Below are 21,473 nucleotides of genomic sequence, written 5' to 3' on the forward strand. Positions count from 1 at the left end.
GGTAAATAATTTAAAAGGAAGAAGCTTGACTACTGTGTCATATTCCACTGCCTCTAATTTGGTGTCTCTAATCTTGAGCTTGGCAGCCCAATAACCTAGTTTATTACATTTATGTGTAAAATAGAATAAGTAGAATAGAGGAACTCTCTGATGAATAAAGTATATATGCTATGGTAGATTTGTTACGTGTAATACTTTTATCAAGAATATTTTTAACTTATTTCCTAATTCTGAGGTATAAGCCAAAAAAGTGAGGTTACCAGAGGCTGAATTATGTTATTCATCATATAGTAATTAATACTTACAGTAATTAACCTAAACCTTTTGAATCACAAAGTTTTGAGTAATGTTTGGTAACATTTAATTTAGAATGTATTTACATTTATTCTTGGAGATTGCATAATATAAACAATGAAATTTCCAGATCATTCAGTTAAATAGGACTGAATTCTGAAAAGCTTATTCAAAGAGAATTTATTATAGTTTGAAAAATACCTGTTTTGGTGTATATATCTTACAATAAGTTTTTTTAAATATTAAGTATTTCATAGATGTGAAATACATTGTTTTAGAGAACAAACATATATGCAGCATATTTTTACTAAGAAGCTTAAGATGGATGTATTCATTTGCTTCCAAGTTCCTTGGCAGTTGGGCACATTTCAGACAAAGATGCACAATAGAATATATAATATATGAATGTGTGTGTATGTATTCTGAGCACGTCTTTGCAAAAAATGCAAGGAAGGATACTTATAAAGAGTAGACTACTAATAGAATTCGACTTTAAAGTTGAAGATATACCCTTTTCAAATTGCTGTTCTTTCCTTTGTTCTAAGTCACCCCGTCTGTGGTAAGTTTGAAGCTGTAGGAAATTAATATAAATTCTTTCCAAAGTAGGAGCTATTTCAGGTGTTTAATTTTATGTAAAAGTATTACATATTTTATTTAAGGTACATAATTATTGCTTGGGATAAAAAAAGATTCATTGGGACAATGACCAAATGTATTTTTCTGCATATTCTCATGGCGTCTAGTAAAATCCTTTACTCATGGTAAACACTCAGTAAGTAGTTGATGGTTAAATGAAGGTGCATATTTATCTAAAGTGGATGTATTGGTATGAATTATACTTAGACAAGTAGCAATGAACCACACTCAAACTATGAATTAGGAAGTATAATTGTAAATTATACATTCTGCTTAAATCATCGTGCTTAGGTTTTCTAATAAATATGAATATATTAAACTATTATTAAAATCATTACGTGTGAGATTTCCTGGAATATATAATATCATCAGTACAGTGGAAGGATAGATTTGCTTTAAAAAGCCACAAACATTTAAATTCTTATTTTGCAGAATGGTTTCACACCATTGTATATGGCGGCCCAGGAGAACCACCTGGAAGTTGTCAAGTTTCTCCTTGACAATGGTGCAAGCCAGAGCCTGGCCACGGAGGTAAGACACTTTGGTTCTTTCCATGGGTAAGTTCACATGTTTATAGGGCATTTTATCAACCTGAAGCTATAAATTGAGAATTTGTCTCACTGGTATGTCATTGCAGATGTATATTAACGTGTGGGCTCGCAAGGTTTTATGAAATATATTAGAAAACTCTATTCCTAGTCTTTCAAGAATCTTCCATTGCAGAGATACCCTCTCTGTTCTTAAATGCCTGGCTCTACCCTATAACTGAGCTGTTTATTTACTATTTACATAATTGCTTGAGAACACGTATCTGCTTCTTACAATTTTCCCTCAAAAGCAGCCACTGTTTTGAAATATTTTTGTGATAAAACATAAGTTTTAAATCTGGTTTTTTCCAAATTTAAGCTAGCATAAGTATAATGATTGGATTTATATAGTTCTAAAGTAAACTAATTAAACTCACTTCTAAACAAAACTAGTACACATTTTTAAATACTAGATAAAAGTGGTATTTAAAAAAAACGTTTGCAGTCAGGAATAGAAGAGTTATTTAAAAATAAAAAGTTATTTAAGTCACTGGTACTGTTTTAGGTAATACAGTTTATTTTTTAAACTAATTTGGATGGAAGATGGTAATCCCTTGTAAAGTGTATCACTAGAAATCTATTGCTAATAATAAAGGACCAACGTTTGGGTATTCTTTATTTTTAACAAAACAATGAATTAGAACAGATGTAGGGTTATCCCTGTCATAATACCACTCCTCTGACTTTCATTCTGAAGTATTTCCTGAATGGCACAAGAAAGATGACAATACAGGGATTGCATATAACCTCACCGTTTTTTTTTTGAGATTATGCCTTCAGGGGAAATCACTAAGTAAATGAAGAGGCAGTTCACACAAAAAGAAATGCAAATAACTATAAATGTTTAAAATACCTCACCCTCCCTCATAGTCAAAGAAGTATTAATTTATTAATCAGATAAAGAATGAGATCCAGTCTTTTGCCCACAGGATGAGGAAGAAATTCAAGGGGTAGAAAAAATTGGAACTTAACTACCTTATTGGTGAAGTTGACAATTGGTTGCAACACTTTTGCAGAAGCAATAACTATCAAAATTAGTATTTATACACCTTTTTACATAGCAATTCCACTTCAAAGAATTTCTGTCACATATATTAGAAGATAACGCAAAAAAATAATTATTATATAAGAAGCTCAACAATACGATTACTAATGACAATTTTTTAAAAACTAGGAAGGACAAATAGGGAAGTCATTGGATAAATACGGCTCTACTTAGACAGTAAAACGCTCTTCTGCACTATTAGCAAGGAGACAAGACTGTATGTACTGATACAAGAAAATGTCCGTAGTGTATTGTTACCAATGGTTTATTCTGAAAATTAGGAGGGAGCCTTACTTTTCACTTCATACCCTTCAGTTCTCTTGGTGATTTTTATCTTGAGAATGTATTTCTAAACAATAATATCCTTAGAGCTCGGTAAGAAATAACAAAGGAACCAACATTTGTAGACGTCGAGCAGGGCCCATCCTCACACTGGGAGGAAGTAGCCTGAGTGAGTCCCTCAAAGACGAAGTAGTGCAGGTCTCATCATGCTTTGCAGGGAGAATGGGCAGCAGAGGTTGTTGTAGAAGAGGAAACCCATTCGCATTTTTGGACGGAAATACGAAATAATATAAATGTCCTGATGACAGCAATTCCTTAGTACTGTTTTCGTCTGTGAAGGACAAGTAGTATTCTTTTTCAGGCTGCGATGGACAGAGCATCAAGGATCTCCTTTAGAAGCGAATATAAACCCAATTAACTGCTAATAGATTAGAGTTAACTTGTCAGCTAATTATCAGTAACTCACTGAGTTCTCCAATTTTTTTTAAGCTTTCAAGGCCCCAAAAGAGGCACTACAACCAAGTAAAAAGAAATATTGTATGAAATCCTTAAACAACTAATTCAATCTTTTAGCAAGAAGATAGGTAGGTAGATAGATAGATAGATAATGTACATAGATATGTAGATGATATATATCTAGATAGGTAGATAGATATGTAGATGATAGATATGTAGATAGATAGAGATATGTAGATAGATATATATGTACATAGATAGGTAGGTAGATAGATATGTAGATAGGTAGATATGTAGACAGGTAGGTAGATAGATATATAGATGATATATATGTAGATATGTAGATGATAGATATAGATAGAAATGTAGATAGAGATATGTAGATAGATAGATAATGCAGATAGATAGATTTCTTTTTTACTCCTTTATATTAATTTCAAGAGGTTTTGGGGGGGCGGTTTTGGTAGCTTTAAAAAATAAATGAATGAATGAATGTTCTAAGAACAAATCACATCCATGTCTTCATGAGGGTACTAGTACATCACTATATAAACAACATCTATCTGATTATCTAGAGCTATTTGAAGCTTTGACTGAATTTTTATCTCTTCTTTTGGATTATTAGTACTAGAGACTAAAAAGAACAGCAAGAAATAAGATGTTTCATTCACACAGTGTTCTAACTACGATTTGCAATAATATTGGTATCATTTATACAGAAGTCTGTATTTACAGAATGAACAGTAGTGAGCAATGAAAGGATTCCTTAGGTGGAAAAATTTTAATAGGATTTTTAATTTATTATATGATGTGATATTGCCAAGGTCCATCAATACATTTTTTTCTTCCATATGTACCTTGTATATATGTATCGAGTCCTTGGCATGGTTGTGGTTTTCGAAACCTTTCCTGTATTACTGTGTACTACATTTATATCTTTTCCATGTATATCTTCCTTCTTTTCCATGGATATCTTCCTTCTTTCGCTAATCAAAATTTTGAAGCATGAGGTAAATTTATTTGTTCACTTATATGGCACAAGTAATTATTAAGCACCTATTATGTGCCAGACAGTCCACAAGGCAGTGAAGTTTCTCAAGGAGCTCCTATCACGTTTTCTTTCGGCTTGTATTTTTCTCTTAAGAATAACTGTACAGAGCAAACCAAACCGTTTAAACTTGGTTTGGAAACAAAATCTAGAGCTGCTAATTTTAGCTGTTAACACCTTAGGGCTGGTACTTTGTGTCTTTAATTGGTTTGTGCAGGAAGCACATTCTTGTCAGTGCTAATGTCTCAGCTGCAGTTGATTTTCTGGTGCAAGGTAGTTTCCTTTATGTATAGGCCCTGTGGATTGAAAAATTCCTATCAGTGGAAATGTAGCCATTTCATTTTGCTGCAGAACAGAAGTGAGCTGTCATTTTTACCCCTTAGGTTTTGCTCAGGTTTTAAAAGTGAGATGCAACGTTAACTCTTAATACACAATTTTCCTTTCACCATTCCATTTTTTTAAATGTATTTTTCTCTTTTTTTTTCAAAAGTAATCTATTAAATAAATGAGAAAGTACAATAAAAAGCAAAAAGAAGAAAAAGCCATGGTTAATTTTCCCTAGAGATAACATTCTGTTTATTCATCCAGATTTTTTTGTCCATGTTCACAGCGCACACATTTATCTTAATGAAAATGAGATCATATATTTACATGGTTATGTAGATTCCTTTTCCCATAACATTAAATTACACTCTAAACGTTATGTCCCTCATTGTAACCTGTGATATCATTTTGATGACGTCCAGGTTGTATGCAGCCTTTCTCCATTATCTTACATATGGTTGCAGGGAATGTCCTTCCGGCTGCATTAATGCTCGTCCTCTTCCTTATTTGGGTCTTCTTGGAAAAGTTGAAAGCGGCAAGTGGAACTTCAGCCAGATCTTGAGGCTTGGAGCATAGACAGAATTTGTGTATGTAGAACAAGGAGGACATTTCAGGGTGCAACAAATAGCCTGAGATTAGAAGCCAGGGTGGGGATGGTCCGCACGTCCACAGTTAGTAAGGAGAATGGAGATGATTTGTACGAGAAGAGCCTGGGCAATACTGTCACTTAGGCGCTTGGGGCCAATATTTTACACATCCTTGAATATAAGTGTGCTGATTTGCATTCAGCCAAATAAGTGGTAGGAGTGGTAGGTGTTTTCCAGCAAGGAATACAATGGTGAAAGTAGTCTTTTAGGAAAGCCAACAAGACATGAGTATGCAAGTAATTCTGATTTTTCTTTCTCCCTTATAAGCGCTCCTCCATCAGAGCAGCCCTCGATTTGTGCCACAGGGACTACAGATCTAAAATACCATGACCCGAATAAAATAATAAGTAACTTACTTGCCAATTGTCTAGTAAAAATAATTTTGAAATGTTCTTTTGAGTGTGTGATAATGAAAGCATTGCAGAATTAAAATTTGGGAGCCAGTCCTGGGATGTTCTGCTCTGTACTATGTGTTCTACAGTCAGCAGACCATCCACAAATTAATTAACCACAGTGAAATCTGTAGCTGTCTTCTCTTTGTCAAGTCCCGGGGCCATACAGTGGGAACACTCAATGTATAGATGTGTGTGTATGTCTGAATTGCCTTTAGTCACATTTTGTATGATCCTTTCTTTCATTGGTCGGAGAAACTGTGAGTCTTTCATGTATATCTTCCTTAAAACAGCAGTGAGTATAGCTCATTAATTCACATATACTAATTGAGCACCAGATATACGCTAGGCCACAAGGTACAGTGATGAAGCAGATAGGATATGCTAGGCAACAAGGTACTGGATAAAACAGTTTTAAATTATCAGTGGAAATGTTTACAGCTTATTTAAATGAACTCCTTTGAAAAATTTGCCTGGATTTAACCCGAGAGGTAATTGTTTTCGCTGAGATTATTTTATGGATACTGAAATTCTGCCGTCTTTTTCTTGTTTAGGTAGGACTTTCAAAATTTACCCACTTTTTCCACAGAAAGAAACCCGTAAACTTATTACAAATTTTTAAATTATTTCCTGCTTTGGTATATGTGTCGTTTTAAATTTCTTTCCACATATATGTCTACTTGAGTATGTCAGCTTTAATAACCCCGAACAAAAATTGACATTTGGTCAGTCGGTCACCTTCTTATTTGTTAGTGAAGAAGAAAATATCCATAGAGACCCGTCTTGACCCATCCGTCTGTTCGCAGGATGGCTTCACACCGTTGGCAGTAGCTTTGCAACAAGGTCACGATCAAGTAGTGTCACTCCTGCTAGAAAACGACACGAAAGGAAAAGTGCGTCTTCCAGCTCTTCACATCGCTGCCAGGAAAGATGACACGAAAGCTGCCGCCCTGCTGCTGCAGAACGACAACAATGCAGATGTAGAGTCGAAGGTGAGGACCTGGGAAACGAGCCCCTCGTGCAGCATCCTGTGTTAGGCACCCAAATGTGAAGAATGCCTGGGCTCCCTTTGGAGCTTATGCCAAACACTTAACTGCACTGAAAGGAGTAAAATCAAGCGCCCAAGTCATCCAGCCGAAGGCACATCCCCCGCCCTTGGCATCTAAAGCTGGGAGGGAACTGTGGGTGCTGCCCTATGTGTGCTAACATGGAGGCCACCTCAAAAGAAATCAATCGATATGTACCCAACAGTGTCCTTCCTTTGAACATATATTTTTACTGTAGTTAACACGTCAGCTCAAACATCAAGGTGAAAAATTACAAAATGCTAGCCACGGTGTGCACAAAATCAACCTTTGGTTGCTATCTCAGACGGTAGGCAATGCACTGAGTATTGATCAGCTGTGGAAACCATGCCAGCAGCCAGGGTCCCAGCCAACAACTCCCATTGTCTGGACACTTGCAAGTCTCGGTGGAGGAAATGTGGCATTTGGAATAGGCCGTCACATAGGCCTTCATTCAGTCTAGCTTTCTTTCTGTGCCTATCGTGCTTCCATCAGAGCTTTCACCCTCGTCACTTAGCTGTCATGAGCTTTCTGCCACCCATTATCACCGACAGCAAACTAACCGTTCATTTTTTCCTCCTCCTTGCTTCCAAATGTGTTAACCTAGATGGTGGTGAATAGAACAACAGAGGTATATATATATATATATACGTGTACATATGATCTATATCTGCATCATCATTTTCCCATTTCCTAGAGCTGCTACCTCATTTCTTTCCCTTCTTCTTTGCATTGCCTTCTGTAGGCTAGATACCTGCTTTATACCCCCGCCCTCAAAGTAGCATGTGCCAGGGAAGATAGTAGTCTGATTACCAGGGCTTTCTGCAGCTGAACCTGGTGTTTGAAAGGAAGTATGAGGAAGCCTTGAAACTTAAGGGTATTTCAATAGCGTTCTGTGACACGAAGCGTTTTGACACTTGAGAAACTTATCAGCTGTACCTAAAGCTGCAGACAACCCTGTCATTCTACTCATCTAGGATTGGTTCTCTAGAGTTCTGCATGACACTTACCCTCAGTGGTGTCAGCAAGATGAAAGTTACCTCAGAAGGGCACACATATGACCCACCCTTGACAAGAGTCAGTCAGATCGCTAGCATGGCTGAGAAGCTTGCTAACAATTTAGAAATGCATCTAGTTCCTATAAGGTTTAAATCTTTGGGGACTAAGTGAATCGCTGCATGTTTTACCACTTTTTTTAAGGAAGTAAAATGACCTTGGTATGAATGATCCAGAAAAACGTGTTCTCGAGTAGGCATTTGCTACTGAAGAGACCAGCTTGTCGATTTCTTCATGAAATGCGTTCACCACGATTCAAGACCAATGTGTAATAGTCCCTCTTCCCCCCAAATTGCTTTCATCATTAAGATTGGCTTTTACCGTTCGTTCATTTGACTCTACATTGAATATATAAAGCAAGTTAAATTTTGACAGAGTTTCAGTGGACGATCCTATGAATGATAAAACAGTGGTACTAATCGAACTTTCTTTGAGCTGTCCAGATATTTCTTGTCATCCCTATTTTAACTTTCGGAAACATTGGCTTCTGTGTAGTTCTGTTCCTGGATTACTAAAATGGCTCAGTCTCCACCCTTGGTTCCTCCCTGGCTATTCCTCTGCCCGTGAGTTTGGCATCTCTTTGAAATCCTATGAGCAATTGGCACTAACGGAAAGAAACCTAGTACAGAATGGAATGTGGACCTCAGCGTATTTTGCTTCCCCGTTTTTATCTGGGCAGGGTTATGGTATTAACATGTCAGGCAAGGGGCCGGCAGGAATCAGCTGAACGTCTGCTCTGTTTTCTTTCCAGAGTGGCTTCACTCCACTCCACATAGCTGCTCACTATGGAAATATCAACGTCGCCACATTGCTGTTAAACCGAGCGGCAGCCGTGGACTTCACCGCGCGGGTAAGAGTGCTGCGGTCTGATGTGCGCTTCAAGCATTTGAAACGATTCTTAACCCTCCTGCCCCAACATGAGGAGGAGGTCAAGACAGTTGACCTCCAAGGGCCCTCCCAGTCAGTGGAAGGTGTGATGTCTCCTTATCCTAGTGCGTTTTCTTGCTTGCATAGGGGTGTGCCTATTTCCTAGGAGGAAAAGAAAACTAAGATCGGGGTCGGGAGTAGGGGTGGGTGATAAATATCTAAGTGAATATATAGAAAATGTGATTTAAATAATGATGACTGGACACTACACACTGTCCCCCAAGATGAAATTTCTGAGACTGTAGAAAGGGGTCGGATGGCACTAACAGTGCTCTAGAAATCAGGGTCTCGATCTTCCAGGTGGGAATGAGTTTGGAATGTCTGGATAAGGCCCAGACTTTAGAACCCAAATAATAGAGGCCACCTTTCGCTCTTATCTTCTGTCCCCTATAAACTTTCAGAATGAGTAACACGATTCTGTAACCTGAGTAAGCTCATAATCATAGGGAAAGGAATTACTGGGTCGTGTGTACTCCTGGACAGCCGCTCAGACATCCCGAGTAATATGGCCCTGAATGTAAAAGCTGGTCTAGCTCTAGGCCTGATCGTCAGCAACAGCATCATCAGAAGTAGAAACAAGGTGGGAAGCAGAACACAGAAGTGGCTGGATGTGGGGACTCAGGATTCAGACTCCCTGGGTTCCAGTTTTGGATTTAACTTTTCTTTCTGTGTCCATCAGTTTCCTCACTGGTAAGATGAAGTTAATATGGATTATGAAATTAAATAATAAATGGTGATAAAAAAAATAATAACAGCACTCCTGCACTGGGTCACTGAGAAATAGGAGTGAGCGTACCCAGAGCACCTAGTGCGGCGCCTGACACACCAGCACCAGCAGCGCTGTGATTTTGCACGTAGCGTTTGAAGCATTATTTTTGCTAAAAACCTCACTTGTTAGGGGAGAAGTGGCAATAGACCCGATAGAGAGAACAATCGTAACGCTAGTACCAGCAGTAGTTGTAGCAGTAGTAAAAGTAATACCATCTTTGAAGCAGATGCCAAGCTGAGCGTTTTTACCTCGTTTATTCTTATATCAAGAAGAGTGTTACTTATCCTTGTGTTACAGAAGGGGAAACCAAGGCCTAGAGATAAGAAATAGCTGGTCCAGATCACAGAGCTAGCAAATGAGAAATGGCAGAATTTCAGCCCCAAAGCTCTTCACCCCTCCAGTCTTCCGCCTCCCTCCGCTGATGTTAAGGGTTCATTTTTCTTTTCCTTCTTATAATTCATTAGTTCTATAAAAATTAATACGAACTCAGAATGGGCTAATATAAAAGCTATTTCCAGGGACAGAGCGATGTCTGGCCGCGGCCCTGGGAGCTCCACCTCTGCCATCGGGACCCGGCGTGCTGCCCAGACCGGCGCTCAGGGGGCCCGGGCCGGCTAGAGGCATGGGGGGACCCCGGGGCCCTGCAACGCACTACCAGAGGCCTGGCAGGTCATCAGGGAGCCGGATGCCCATCGCTGGCTTGCAGGTGGGAACCCCTGCAGGCTCCCCATTTGGCACAGCTGCTCCACTTCGACCTGGCATGCCACCCACCGTGATGGACCCATTCCGAAAACGCCTGCTTGTGCCCCAGGCCCAGCCCCCGATGCCTGCCCAGCGCCGGGGGTTAAAGAGGAGGAAGGTGGCAGATAAAGTTCTACCTCAGCGAATTCGGGATCTTGTCCCAGAGCCTCAGGCGTACATGGATGGATCTCTTGGCTTTTGAGCGGAAGCTGGACCAGCCTGTTGCTCGAAAGCAGATGGAGATCCAGGAGGCCGTCAGAGAGCCCCTGACGCAAAAACGAAAGCTGCAGATCGATATTTCTAGTATGTTCAGTCCCAGCAAGGCAGAGGGTGATAGTGCAGGAACCGCAGGGACCCCCGGGGGGAAACCCCGCAGGGGACCAGGTGGCTTCCTGGGAACTCCGAGTAGAGGGAAAACTGCTGGGTGATCCTAGGAAACAGAAGAGGAAGTTTTCTTCAGTCTTTAAGAGCCTCGTCATTGAGCTGGACAAAGGAACTGTACGGGCCTGAACCACCTGCTGGAGTGGCACCGGATGCCCACCACCCAGGAGACAGATGCCCTCCAGGTGAAACGGCCCGAGACCTCAACGTCAGGTGCAGCCACCTGCTCATGCTGGATCATCAGCCTCCCCAGTACAAGTCGGACCCCCGACTGGCGAGGCTGCTGGGGGTGCACACACACACGAGGGCTGCCACCATGCAGGCCCTGTGGCCCTACGTCAAACACAACCAGCTGCAGGACTGCCACGAGCGGGAGTACGTCAACTGCAACCAGTACTTCTGCCGGATCTTCAGCTTTGGCCGACTCCGTTTCTCTGAGATTCCCATGAAGCTGGCCGGGTTGTTGCAGCATCCAGACCCCATTGTCATCAACCATGTCATTAGCGTGGACCCTAACGACCAGAAGAAGACAGGCTGTTATGACATTGATGTGGAGGTGGATGACCCACTCAAGGCCCAGATGAGCAATTTTCCGGCCTCTACCACCAATCAGCAGATCGCAGCCCTTGATATCAAGCTCCATGAGACCACTGAGTCCGTCAACCAGCTGAAGACCCAGAGGGATCTCATGCTCAATTTTAGCACTGACCCCCAGGACTTCATCCCGGCATGGCTCCGTTCCCAAGATCATCACTGATGTGATTGGGAATCCTGAGGAGGAGAGACGAGCTGCTTTCTACCACCAGCCCTGGGCCCAGGAAGCAGTGGGGAGGTGCATCTTTCCCAAGGTGCAGCAGCAAAGGCAGGAACCGGAACAGGTGCCGGGAATCCGCCTGACCGCAGGCTCGGGGATCCCTTCCTTTCTTCCCAGCCCTGGAGCACCCCCCTCCTCAGCCTGGAAGGGGACCACCCTCTGGGGCACAGACATGTAGGACAAGGAGGGGGTGAGGGGTGTCCCCTGTCACCTTCTGCTCCCCAGCTTTAGTTTCATAAGTGTAGTGAGAGGATTCCGTGTTGCTTAGTCCCCAAAGCCTTACTACTCACACGTTGGCTTTAATTGGATTCACAGCAGAGGCCTCCTTTGCCCCCTGCAGGCAGGCCCAAGTAGGACCTGGAGGCTGTGCTTTGACATCACAAAGGCCCCTGGCTTTGCTTGTTTACAGACCCCCTTGGAGTGAGAGTCAGCGCTGGCTCTGGGCAGCTGGGCGAGGAAAAGGGGCACAGCTCACACTCTTACTGTAGCCTTTCCAAACCAAAGTTCTTTGCTATTCCTACCAGCCCAGCCTTGCTGCTGGTTTTTTTTTCCTCTCCTTTGGGTATTTGCACTATTCGTGGAGCAGGTTTTTCTATGCAGGAGCCACGTTTTTTGTACAGGAGTAAGCTGGGGTTTTTCAGGGAGCCCTACTTGGTATCTCCTTCCTTATTTTCTTTTCTCAGTCTATGCAAGTGGCTCTGGCCACCATCATCTCCTGAGAGGCCAGAGGGCTGCCACCCCCAGCTTTTGGGCCCAGGGGTAACGCCTCCTAGAGGGAGGGCATGCTAGTTCTCTGGCGGGGCCTGAGGCATGGGTGAGTGTGCTGGGGGAGGGCAGGGAAGCGGTGGGGAGGACTGTTGTTCCCCTTTGGAGCTTGGGAAGGAGAGTGGGCCTAGGGCTTGGCAAGTGCCACTTCTGGCAGGTTTGGAGATTTCCAAATAAATCTTTGTTTATTGGTGGCAAAAAAAAAAACCAAAAACCTATTTCCTATCCTATTGTCATCAGCCTGCTAAAATCCTTTATCAGTTGAAATGAGGCAGCTCATGTCACTCTAGAGCCATGTTCTTATTGCACGAACAGCATCCTTGGGTTTCAGCAACATGGCAGACCCGAGGCCTAGTGTGACATTTTGAAGGACAAAGTTAAGTACTTCTTTAAGTCATGTATATACAGGGCACGCCGATGTGAAAACTGAAGCTCGTGTCTGTAAGATGCATCCTTCTGGTTTTATATCTCTAACTCACAGAAAACCTCATTAAGTCACATCTTCTAATTAGGACATTTGGAAAATTCATGTCAGGGTAGTGTTGGAAGTTTTGTCTTTGTGCCATTGTTCAGAAATTTCCTGATGCTGCTGAAAATAAGGAGATTGGGGTCATGTTTAAGCAATTTAAGAGGACAAATTGCAGTATTTTCAGACTCCTTCAAACAATTCCAAAGCATCAATTTACATTAAAACAATGACTATGGTAATTACAAATGATGCTAATTTATTGATTAAAGATGAGTGGACACTATGGAAGCTAAAAAAAACACACACACACACAAAAAAAGGTTCTGAAGAACCTAGGGGCAGGACAGGAATAAAGACACAGACATAGAGAATGGACTTGAGGACACGGGGAGGGGGAAGGGCAAGCTGGGACGAAGTGAGCGAGTGGCATGGACATATATACACTACCGACTGTAAAATCAGTAGCTACTGGGAAGCAGCCGCATAGCACAGGGAGATCAGCTCCATGCTTTGTGACCCCCTAGAGGGGTGGGATAGGGAGGGTGGGAGGGAGACGCAAGAGGGAGGAGATATGGGGATATATGTATACGTATAGCTGATTCACTTTGTTATACAGCAGAAACTAACACACCGTTGTAAAGCAATTATACTCCAATAAAGATGTTTAAAAAAAAAAAGTGGAGACCTCAGACCCACGTTGTTACCTTGTTAACCTTGTCTGAATTACCATATGTGATTTAAAAGTCACATTGTGCTTTTGTTTAAAATATGTTAAAATTCAGACTTTTTTGCTGATTTGGAGAAGCATTTTCTCCAGACATTCCTAATTAACGAGGCCTCATAGCATTCTGAACTGAAGGCTGGGGTGGAATTTAATCCTACTTACTAGGAGGCCTGTACTGTTGCTTACACCCTACAACACATGCTTCCCTCCATACGTGATGGATGGCTTGCAGTAGGATGTCTGAGCAGAACTGGTCTTCACGAAAAGCTTAATTGGAGGCAACTGCTAGTTGCCTCCAGAAACCCACCGTAGGTTCCAAATCTCCAGTAATTTTGTTATGCAACAATCCAGCATTTAGCCTTTTGTATTACAGAGACCTCTCCCTTCCCAACTCGAGTGGGGTCCTTCTAGGTCAGAGTTCTCTCAGGGATGTAGCAGGTGAAAAAAGTAAGATGCCCTAGAACACAGATGGGATCAGATTTTGCCGGGTCAAAACAATAAAGGAAGGATCATTAAGCCTGAGTTGCAAAGAACTAGGTGCAAATCATAACCATAAATCGTATGCTTCAGGAACTGGGTTGAGATAGAGGTGTAGATTAGAAAGTTAGAGGTCAAGTTACAAAATGACAGCAGCAACCTTTGTCTTAGGGGGGCTGTGATTTCTGCTTCCTGGCTGGGACAGAGCATTGAAGAAAGGCGGATACGGTCTTGTAGTTCTTTGTGGGCTGAGGGCGGGACCTCAAGAATAGCTACCTGCTGGTGAAGAGAGCTGGGGATAGGAGTAGGGATAACCCTTCTGGAATCATTTCCTGCGTGTAGTCCATGTGCAGATACGAGGCAGGTGCGAGGCAGAGCCAAACGCGGTGTGACTAAAGAGAGAACACAATAGAATGGATTGCTTTCTATGCTTCTTTGTAGTGCTAGCTAATTCAGGCAGCAAGAGAGCAGATCCTCGCCAGTGGTGAATGTCTACCCCCGAGCAGCAGTGATGGTAACTGATTTATAGGATACTTACTTGTTCTATTAACACCTTTCCTTAGATTTTTATTATAATGTGAATTTTGATTTTTGTGTTGTAATTTTGCCGTGTTTATATATTGCGTAAGATCTCCTGTCTGACATCTTAAATATTTCCTTTCGGATTATCCAGACCCGTTCAGCCTCAAGGGTCCACAGCAGGGAGTTAATAGAATAGCTCCTGAAGACTGCAGTGCAGGGTCAGCAGGCTGCATTCTCTGAATTGTGTCTGCTGAGATGGCCTTGACACCGTCTGAATTTATGCGTGACGCTTGCTCTCTTAGCAAGTCATCCTAGCTCTCTTGGGGAAGAGAATGTAAGTAAGGCACACCAGAGCTGCTCCTGATTCGCTTTCCAGTAAGGAGCATTGATGCCCTGGAGTAGGTAAAGGCCAAATGATATTATTGGATGCCTGCAAAATTCCCTTCATTGAAGAAGATAGATGAATGCTTTGCTAGCTAAGACATTTTTTCATCAAATACAATGGACCACCTAACTTAATCTGCACTCTCGTCATTAACCTTTCTCTTGCAAATTATTATTTAACTTCCCATCTGGGGAAGATAATTGAATAAAATATCCTTCTATTGGTCTTGGTATGTAGTACTTTTTTGTTCTGATCTCTAAAAGGATTACGGATTTATGTGTTTGAGTGCTATACCTCATTTGTTTCCAAAAGGATTTCAGGAGGTTTACAGATTAAAATATACAAAGTAAGACATGTAAGGATGAAACAGAAAAAGTAAATGTTACCAAGCAACTGGAAAGAGCTAGTGAATACAAAGCCCTTAAATTTAGGCTTTAAGGGCGTTTATACATGTAGTAGAAAAGGAAGCACGGGTTATATAGTTTTCACTTTCTGACAAAGGAAGTCTTAGTTATCTATGGAGACAGGTTTTTTTGTGTGTGAAATAATTCATATGTGATTTTTATATCATGTGAATCATTCTATTAAGAGCAGTGAGTTTCCACAGACACAGAGGACAGACTTGTGGCTGCCAGGTGGGAGTGGGGGAGGGAGAGGGATGAACTGGGAGTTTGGGGTTAGCAGATGCAAACTATTAAATTTAAAATGGAAAAACAACAAGGTCCTACCGTATAGCACAGGGAACTATATCCAATCTGCTGGGATAAACCATAATGGAAAAGAATATAGAAAAAGAATGTATATACGTGTATAACTGAGTCACTTTGCTATACAGCAGAAATTAGCATAACGTTGTAAATTAACTATAATGAAAAAAAAAGAAAAAAAAAAGTTTCATAGTTGGCAGTATCTTTAATAGCTACATTTCAAAAGGTTCCATTCCTACTACCCCATACTGCCTAAATCTCCATCTGTGAAGGCGCCTTGCCCAGGGAAGCTGAGACACTATGGCCCAGGTACTTAGCTGTGTGGTGTTCTAATTGCGTGTGATAGAACTTGGCACTTGTGCCACAGGTCTGTGACTAGAGAACATGTCCAACTGGACTGCCTTTCTCAAATAGCAGTTGTTTTGAACAAAGCTTTAGCAGGGCCTTGGCCACATGTGGAACTCAATTATGTCATAAGAAAGGCTGCTTTATCTAAAATTCTTAGATAAAGGCTACTTTATCTAAAGTTCTTTTTGTTAAAGTGAGAGCAGTGTTTTTAGACAGTTGAACTCCTAAACCTGTTGATGGAAACATACAAGTGTCAGATTTTACGTTCTGCCCAAATAAGAGGTTGACAAGGGGTCGGCCCATGCATAAGCAAAACGACGTCCGTGGATAAACATTATCTGGAGACTTCCTTTCTCAGTTAATTTCATTCTAGCAAATATTAAAGAACTTCTCCTATAAGCTAGACCTGGAAGTCCAGACTCAAGTAAGCCACTGACCTGACGCTGCTAATTTGTTGAGGCCCCCATGTGCTCAACCATACCAAAGAGTCTCTCTCTCTTAATTCCCCAAAGCACAACTCAGTCTTGGCTCTAGTGCCCAACAAGACTTCTCTAAAAACTCTGGGATTGATGAAGGGAGTTCAGAACAGAAAGGCAGAGCTTATTACTCAGGCATATAAAGGAATGAAATAGTGCCATTTGCAGAGACATGGATGGACCTAGAGATTGTCAGACAGAGTGAAGTAAGTCAGAAAGAGAAAAGCAGATATCATATAATAATCACGTATATGTGGACTCTAGAAAAATGGTACAGATGAACTTATTTGCAAAGCAGAAATAGAGTCACAGACATAGAGCACAAACTTATGGTTATGGGGGGGGAGGGATGAAATGGGTGATTAGGATTGACATATATACACTATTATATATAAAATAGATAACTAATGAGAATCTACTGTATAGCACAGGGAACTCTACTCAGTGCTCTCTGGTGACCTAGGTGGAAAGGGAATTTTAAAAAGAGTGGATATATGTATACGTGTAACTGATTCACTTTGCTGTACGCAGAAACTAACACAACATTGTAAAGAAACTATATGCCAGTAAAAATTAATTTTTAAAAATGAGATTAAAAAAAAAAGAGCTGAGGGACCTCTTCTGGATAACACTGTCCCCAAAGTCCGTGGGCTATGACCCCTTCCTCAGGAAAGGGCTCCCTTGTGAGCCCCCTGAAGCCACTGTGTTGGAGAGTCTCTCTTACTTCCCTTAGCGAGAACCCCTTTTACCAACACTATGTCTCTTCTGGTCAGAGTCTAAGCCCCTTAACCTAGTCTCTGGTCCCAGAGAGAGGGGGAACCCCATTTCCTCTATACCTGGGCTCTCTTAATTCAGTAGCCACTAACAACTGAGTACTAACTTTAATTTAAATTAAATGTAAACTTCTGTGCCTCATTCCCCAGAACCACATTTCGGGTGCCCAGTTTCCACGTGTGGCTAGCAGCCATTGTATTAATTTAACACTGTATACGTAACGTTTCCATCATCACAGAAAGTTCTTTCGAGCAAAGCTGAGACACCATCAGTCTCAGTCTTCCTTCCCTTCGGTGTCATAATTATCTCTAAATGCAACTTTCCCCTCCAAGGAAAGTGATGCTTTAAGCAGAAGCAATTTTACTCCTAATAGACTTGCCCCTTTTGGCTCCAAAAGCAGATTGCTGCCTTTCCCATCATGTAAGCAGAGACTGCCGTGACCACCAACAGCAATAAAACTGAAATCTTCTTCCAAAGAGGACTAAAAATACTGCTGGCAACTTGAACATAGTAATTTCTCCCCAGTTCATGCCATGGAGAGTTCAGAAATATCAGAGATTGAGATAGGTCTCAAGAGAGGTCTCCAATTGCCAGAGATTATGCCACAATTACTTCTGTGAGCCTCTGTTTTTTAATCTGGGTAAAAGATGCTTGTATCCTGTTCCTCAAAGACGCTCTCTCTGACCCCCCAAAATAGGTCGCTCCCCTCCTTGCCCCAGTGTGTGTGCTCATCGTGCCCTGTTGGTCCTGTCCCGTGATTGGCCTTGAAACTTAATTCTGTGGGAGTGTTTGTCTTGCACTCTGTGTTTATTACCAAGCCCCTTGCAGCCTGAGATGCCTTATTCACCCTCTATCTCCAGCTCCTCCACGGGACATCTTTCCTCACCTGGTAAATATCCTCCTTCCAAATGCTTACCACATTCCTGCCTCTGTGATAATGACTTTAACGTGAACTTCATCTTTTCAATCCTCCAGTGAAGGACTCAGCCATGGAGAATGTGTCTCTTGCCATTTAGACTTTTTTAAGAGAGGTAGGCACTTTATTTCAGAGAACCATTCCTCACGGTACTGGGGGAAGGCAGGACCTGTATTTTTGCTGCCTGGAAGCCCTTGATCTGCCTCCCTGAGTGGTACCTTTCACATACAGATGGAGCTGCATTCCATTAAGCCAGAGGGTGGTACCATGAAAGCATCCAGGATGTTGCCTGCTGCAGAATAAGTGCTCAGCGTATGCTCATTTTCTTCCTTTCTTCTGTAGGTAAAAATGTGTAGTAATCCTGATAGAAAATAGTCGTGATTTGAGTATTTAGTAAGTTCCAGCTTCTTTGTTAAGCATTGTGCGTGCATTAGCTGAACAGTCCTATACAGGCTGAAGTAGAGGTGTCGTGAAATACGCCTCACACACCCTGTGCTTCACCTCCCCTGCAGGACTTTGAGTTCCTCAAGGGCAGACCTACGTGTTATTACACATTTTGGGATCCCTGGAGTGTAACCCAGTACCTAGCACTGGGAAGGACTCGATATATATTTGTTGAATTCAAGAATGAATCAACAGATAACTTCCAGGCCTCCTTATCCACTATTCCTGGGCACCCAGTACCTATTCAAACCTGCTTTCCTCAAGCCCCAGTCCTCTCCCTGGTCTATCAGAATTTCAGGCTGAGCTTTACTTGGTGATAGGGACCCACTTCCCGAACTGATGTGAGCTGCATTAAGGGGGATGGGAAATCCATAGGATTCTACTAGAGGGGGAGAGGCAAGTACACCAAACCCAAGTATTGAATGTCAGACACTGAGAGGCAAGTTGATTTGAGCAGCCACGAGTCTTGTGATTCAGCAGTGTAGTTGACCTTGGAAGACACGCCTAGAACAAAGGGCTAGTCACCAAGGTCTGCTGCCAGGCTTTGTTCAGTTAAGGGTGTTTGAAGCAGAGCCTCAGTTTCTGAGCTATCAAAGCCCAATCAAGGCCACCACCAGCCAGTGCTAGGAAGATCATCAGCCACTCAAACGTGGAGAAGAGGTGAGCATCGCTTCAGCAGGAGGGTGGCTTTTGTCATGTTTTTATAAGGGTCCAGGGCTTCCGGAGACGCTACTGTAGTTTGTGTGGCGATGCCATTGCAAATACATTAAAAAAAAATATTTTCCCTGCATTATACAAGTTATTTTTAAAATAAAATACAATAAAGCAAAAGAAAGAAAAGAAAAACCGTCCATAAGAGTCCTATTTTGTTAACGTTTAGATGTCTGTCCTTATAAAGCCCAAACACACACACACACACACACACACACACACACACTCATTTTTATTGATACGTATTTTCAAATATAAAATAACTTATGTTTATCTCCTAGTATAGGTTCAACAGCATTAAAGACTTTTTTTTTACATCTTTATTGGAGTATAATTGCTTTACAATGGTTAGTTTACAATGGTGTTAGTTTCTGCTTTATAACAAAGTGAATCAGTTATACGTATACACATGTTCCCGTATCTCTTCCGTCTTGCGTCTCCCTCCCTCCCACCCTCCCTATCCCACCACTCCAGGCGGTCACAAAGCACCGAGCTGATCTCCCTATGCTATGCGGCTGCTTCCCACTAGCTATCTACCTTACGTTTGGTAGTGTATATATGTCCATGCCCCTCTCTCGCTTTGTCACAGCTTACCCTTCCCCCTCCTCATATCCTCAAGTCCGTTCTCTAGTAGGTCTATGTCTTTATTCCTGTAAAGACATTTTTAACGGGTTATATAAACCTCCTTTGGAATGAAAATGGAGATTTGGGAGCCTTTAGCAAAGAAATGTGAGTTATGGAAGAGTCTCAGTGTGGTTACTGCATTACCCATATTCTTGTTACCATGGTGATATTAACATCTCAGGAAGAACAAAACCAGTAAGCGGAGGCCAGAGTGGTGGGAGATAGACCTTTTCTAGAGAATTGCTCTCTGCATGCCACGCAATCTTGTTCCTGCCTTTTTCATTTAATCCCCTGAATGCCACATCAAAGGAGAATCTCCTATATAATTTTTTAAGGTAATGTTTTTGTCTTAAACCCATTAGTACATTGGAGCTTATTAACATCCTACCCTGTGGTATGGGATGTGTGTTGTTGTCGTCTGAGGAGCTGAAGTTTCTAAGCTGTAGCAGCCTAGACTGAGGAGGAAAGTTCTCAGATACGTGCTGGAGCCCTGGCTCTCATCCTGGCTGTATCATCGGTCACTGATGTGGTCCAGGGCAAGCCTCTTCATCATGTAGGCTGCATTTTTCTTTTCTTTTTTTTTAAAAATTTATTTATTTTTGGCTGTGTTGGGCCTTCATTGCTGCACACGGACTTTCTCTAGTTGTGGCGAGCGGGGGCTACTCTTCCTTGCAGTGCACGGGCTTCTCATTGCGGTGGCTTTTCTTGTTGCAGAGTACGGGCTCTAGGCATGTGGACTTCAGTAGTTGCAGCACGCGGGCTCGGTAGTTGTGGTGCGTGGGCTTAGTTGCTCCGCGGCATGTGGGATCTTCCCGGACCAGGGCTCGAACCCATGTCCCCTGCATCGGCAGATGGATTCTTAACCACTGCGCCACCAGCGAAGCCCTGCATTTTTCTTATTAGCCAGATAGGAGAGAGATCAATCAACCACAAGCCCTTCCCTTCTGCCTGACCACCTTATCTGACAGGGATGGAGGCCTTTCGCAGAAGAGAGTAGGTATAGTACAGTGTCAAAGCAAACAGCAAGGCAGTCAGACTGCTGGAGTTCCACGCTGGTACCGTGGCTTACTTGTGTGCTCCTGGACAAGTTATTCATGCTTCTTCAGCTTTGTCACCCATAAAATGGGTCCGAAAATAGTACCAAATGCGTAGCATCGTTGTGACCGCACGAAATAATCCATACCAATTGCTTAGCATGTGGGCCAGGGTCCTAGCCATGTTTGTGCTGGTGGTGGTGATTAATGCTTACATCTGGGAGGAGGCCCATCAGTGTAAGACACAGTCACCTGTCAAGCGTGACACATGTCAAGCAAGTGACATCATGTCAGCTCTCTAGAGTACTTCTGGAGCTAGTCAGAAATGGTGCGTCCCAGAATGTTGGAGTTACAGTGTTTGCGTTGTGTCTGTCAGCATGAGAAGGGCAGCCTTTACCAAACGCTTCACGTGACATTGTTTGAGACAGTAAGAACGCCAGTAAAAAAAAAATCATAGAAATTGGAAGGTACCTATTTCCCTTTCACTTTTTGTCTTTGAATGTATGCCCTGCTTCCTGCAGTACAGCTCTAGAATTGTTGCTCTGAGAACATGTTCAAATGACCCGAATAAATCCTATTTTGAAATTCTGTGAAATAAAGTTCTGTTAAGTTAGGAGTTGGCAGTGCTCGCTTT

At 42.1% G+C, this 21,473-nt stretch overlaps 1 protein-coding gene and 1 pseudogene across 1 annotated transcript in view; both read left to right on the plus strand.

Annotated features, from left to right (window-relative positions):
- Positions 1 to 21,473, plus strand: part of LOC136136056 (ankyrin-3-like) — a 105,200-nt gene that overhangs the window by 9,239 nt on the left and 74,488 nt on the right. The window contains exons 5-7 of the mRNA XM_065893927.1: positions 1,363 to 1,461; positions 6,518 to 6,703; positions 8,583 to 8,681. Of these exons, the coding sequence (XP_065749999.1) occupies positions 1,363 to 1,461; positions 6,518 to 6,703; positions 8,583 to 8,681 (384 nt within the window). The remainder of the gene's footprint in view (positions 1 to 1,362; positions 1,462 to 6,517; positions 6,704 to 8,582; positions 8,682 to 21,473) is intronic.
- Positions 9,264 to 11,641, plus strand: LOC136136536 (SWI/SNF-related matrix-associated actin-dependent regulator of chromatin subfamily D member 2-like; annotated as a pseudogene).

The sequence above is a fragment of the Phocoena phocoena genome, chromosome 16 (genome assembly GCF_963924675.1).
Source record: "Phocoena phocoena chromosome 16, mPhoPho1.1, whole genome shotgun sequence".
Classification (NCBI taxonomy): domain Eukaryota; kingdom Metazoa; phylum Chordata; class Mammalia; order Artiodactyla; family Phocoenidae; genus Phocoena; species Phocoena phocoena.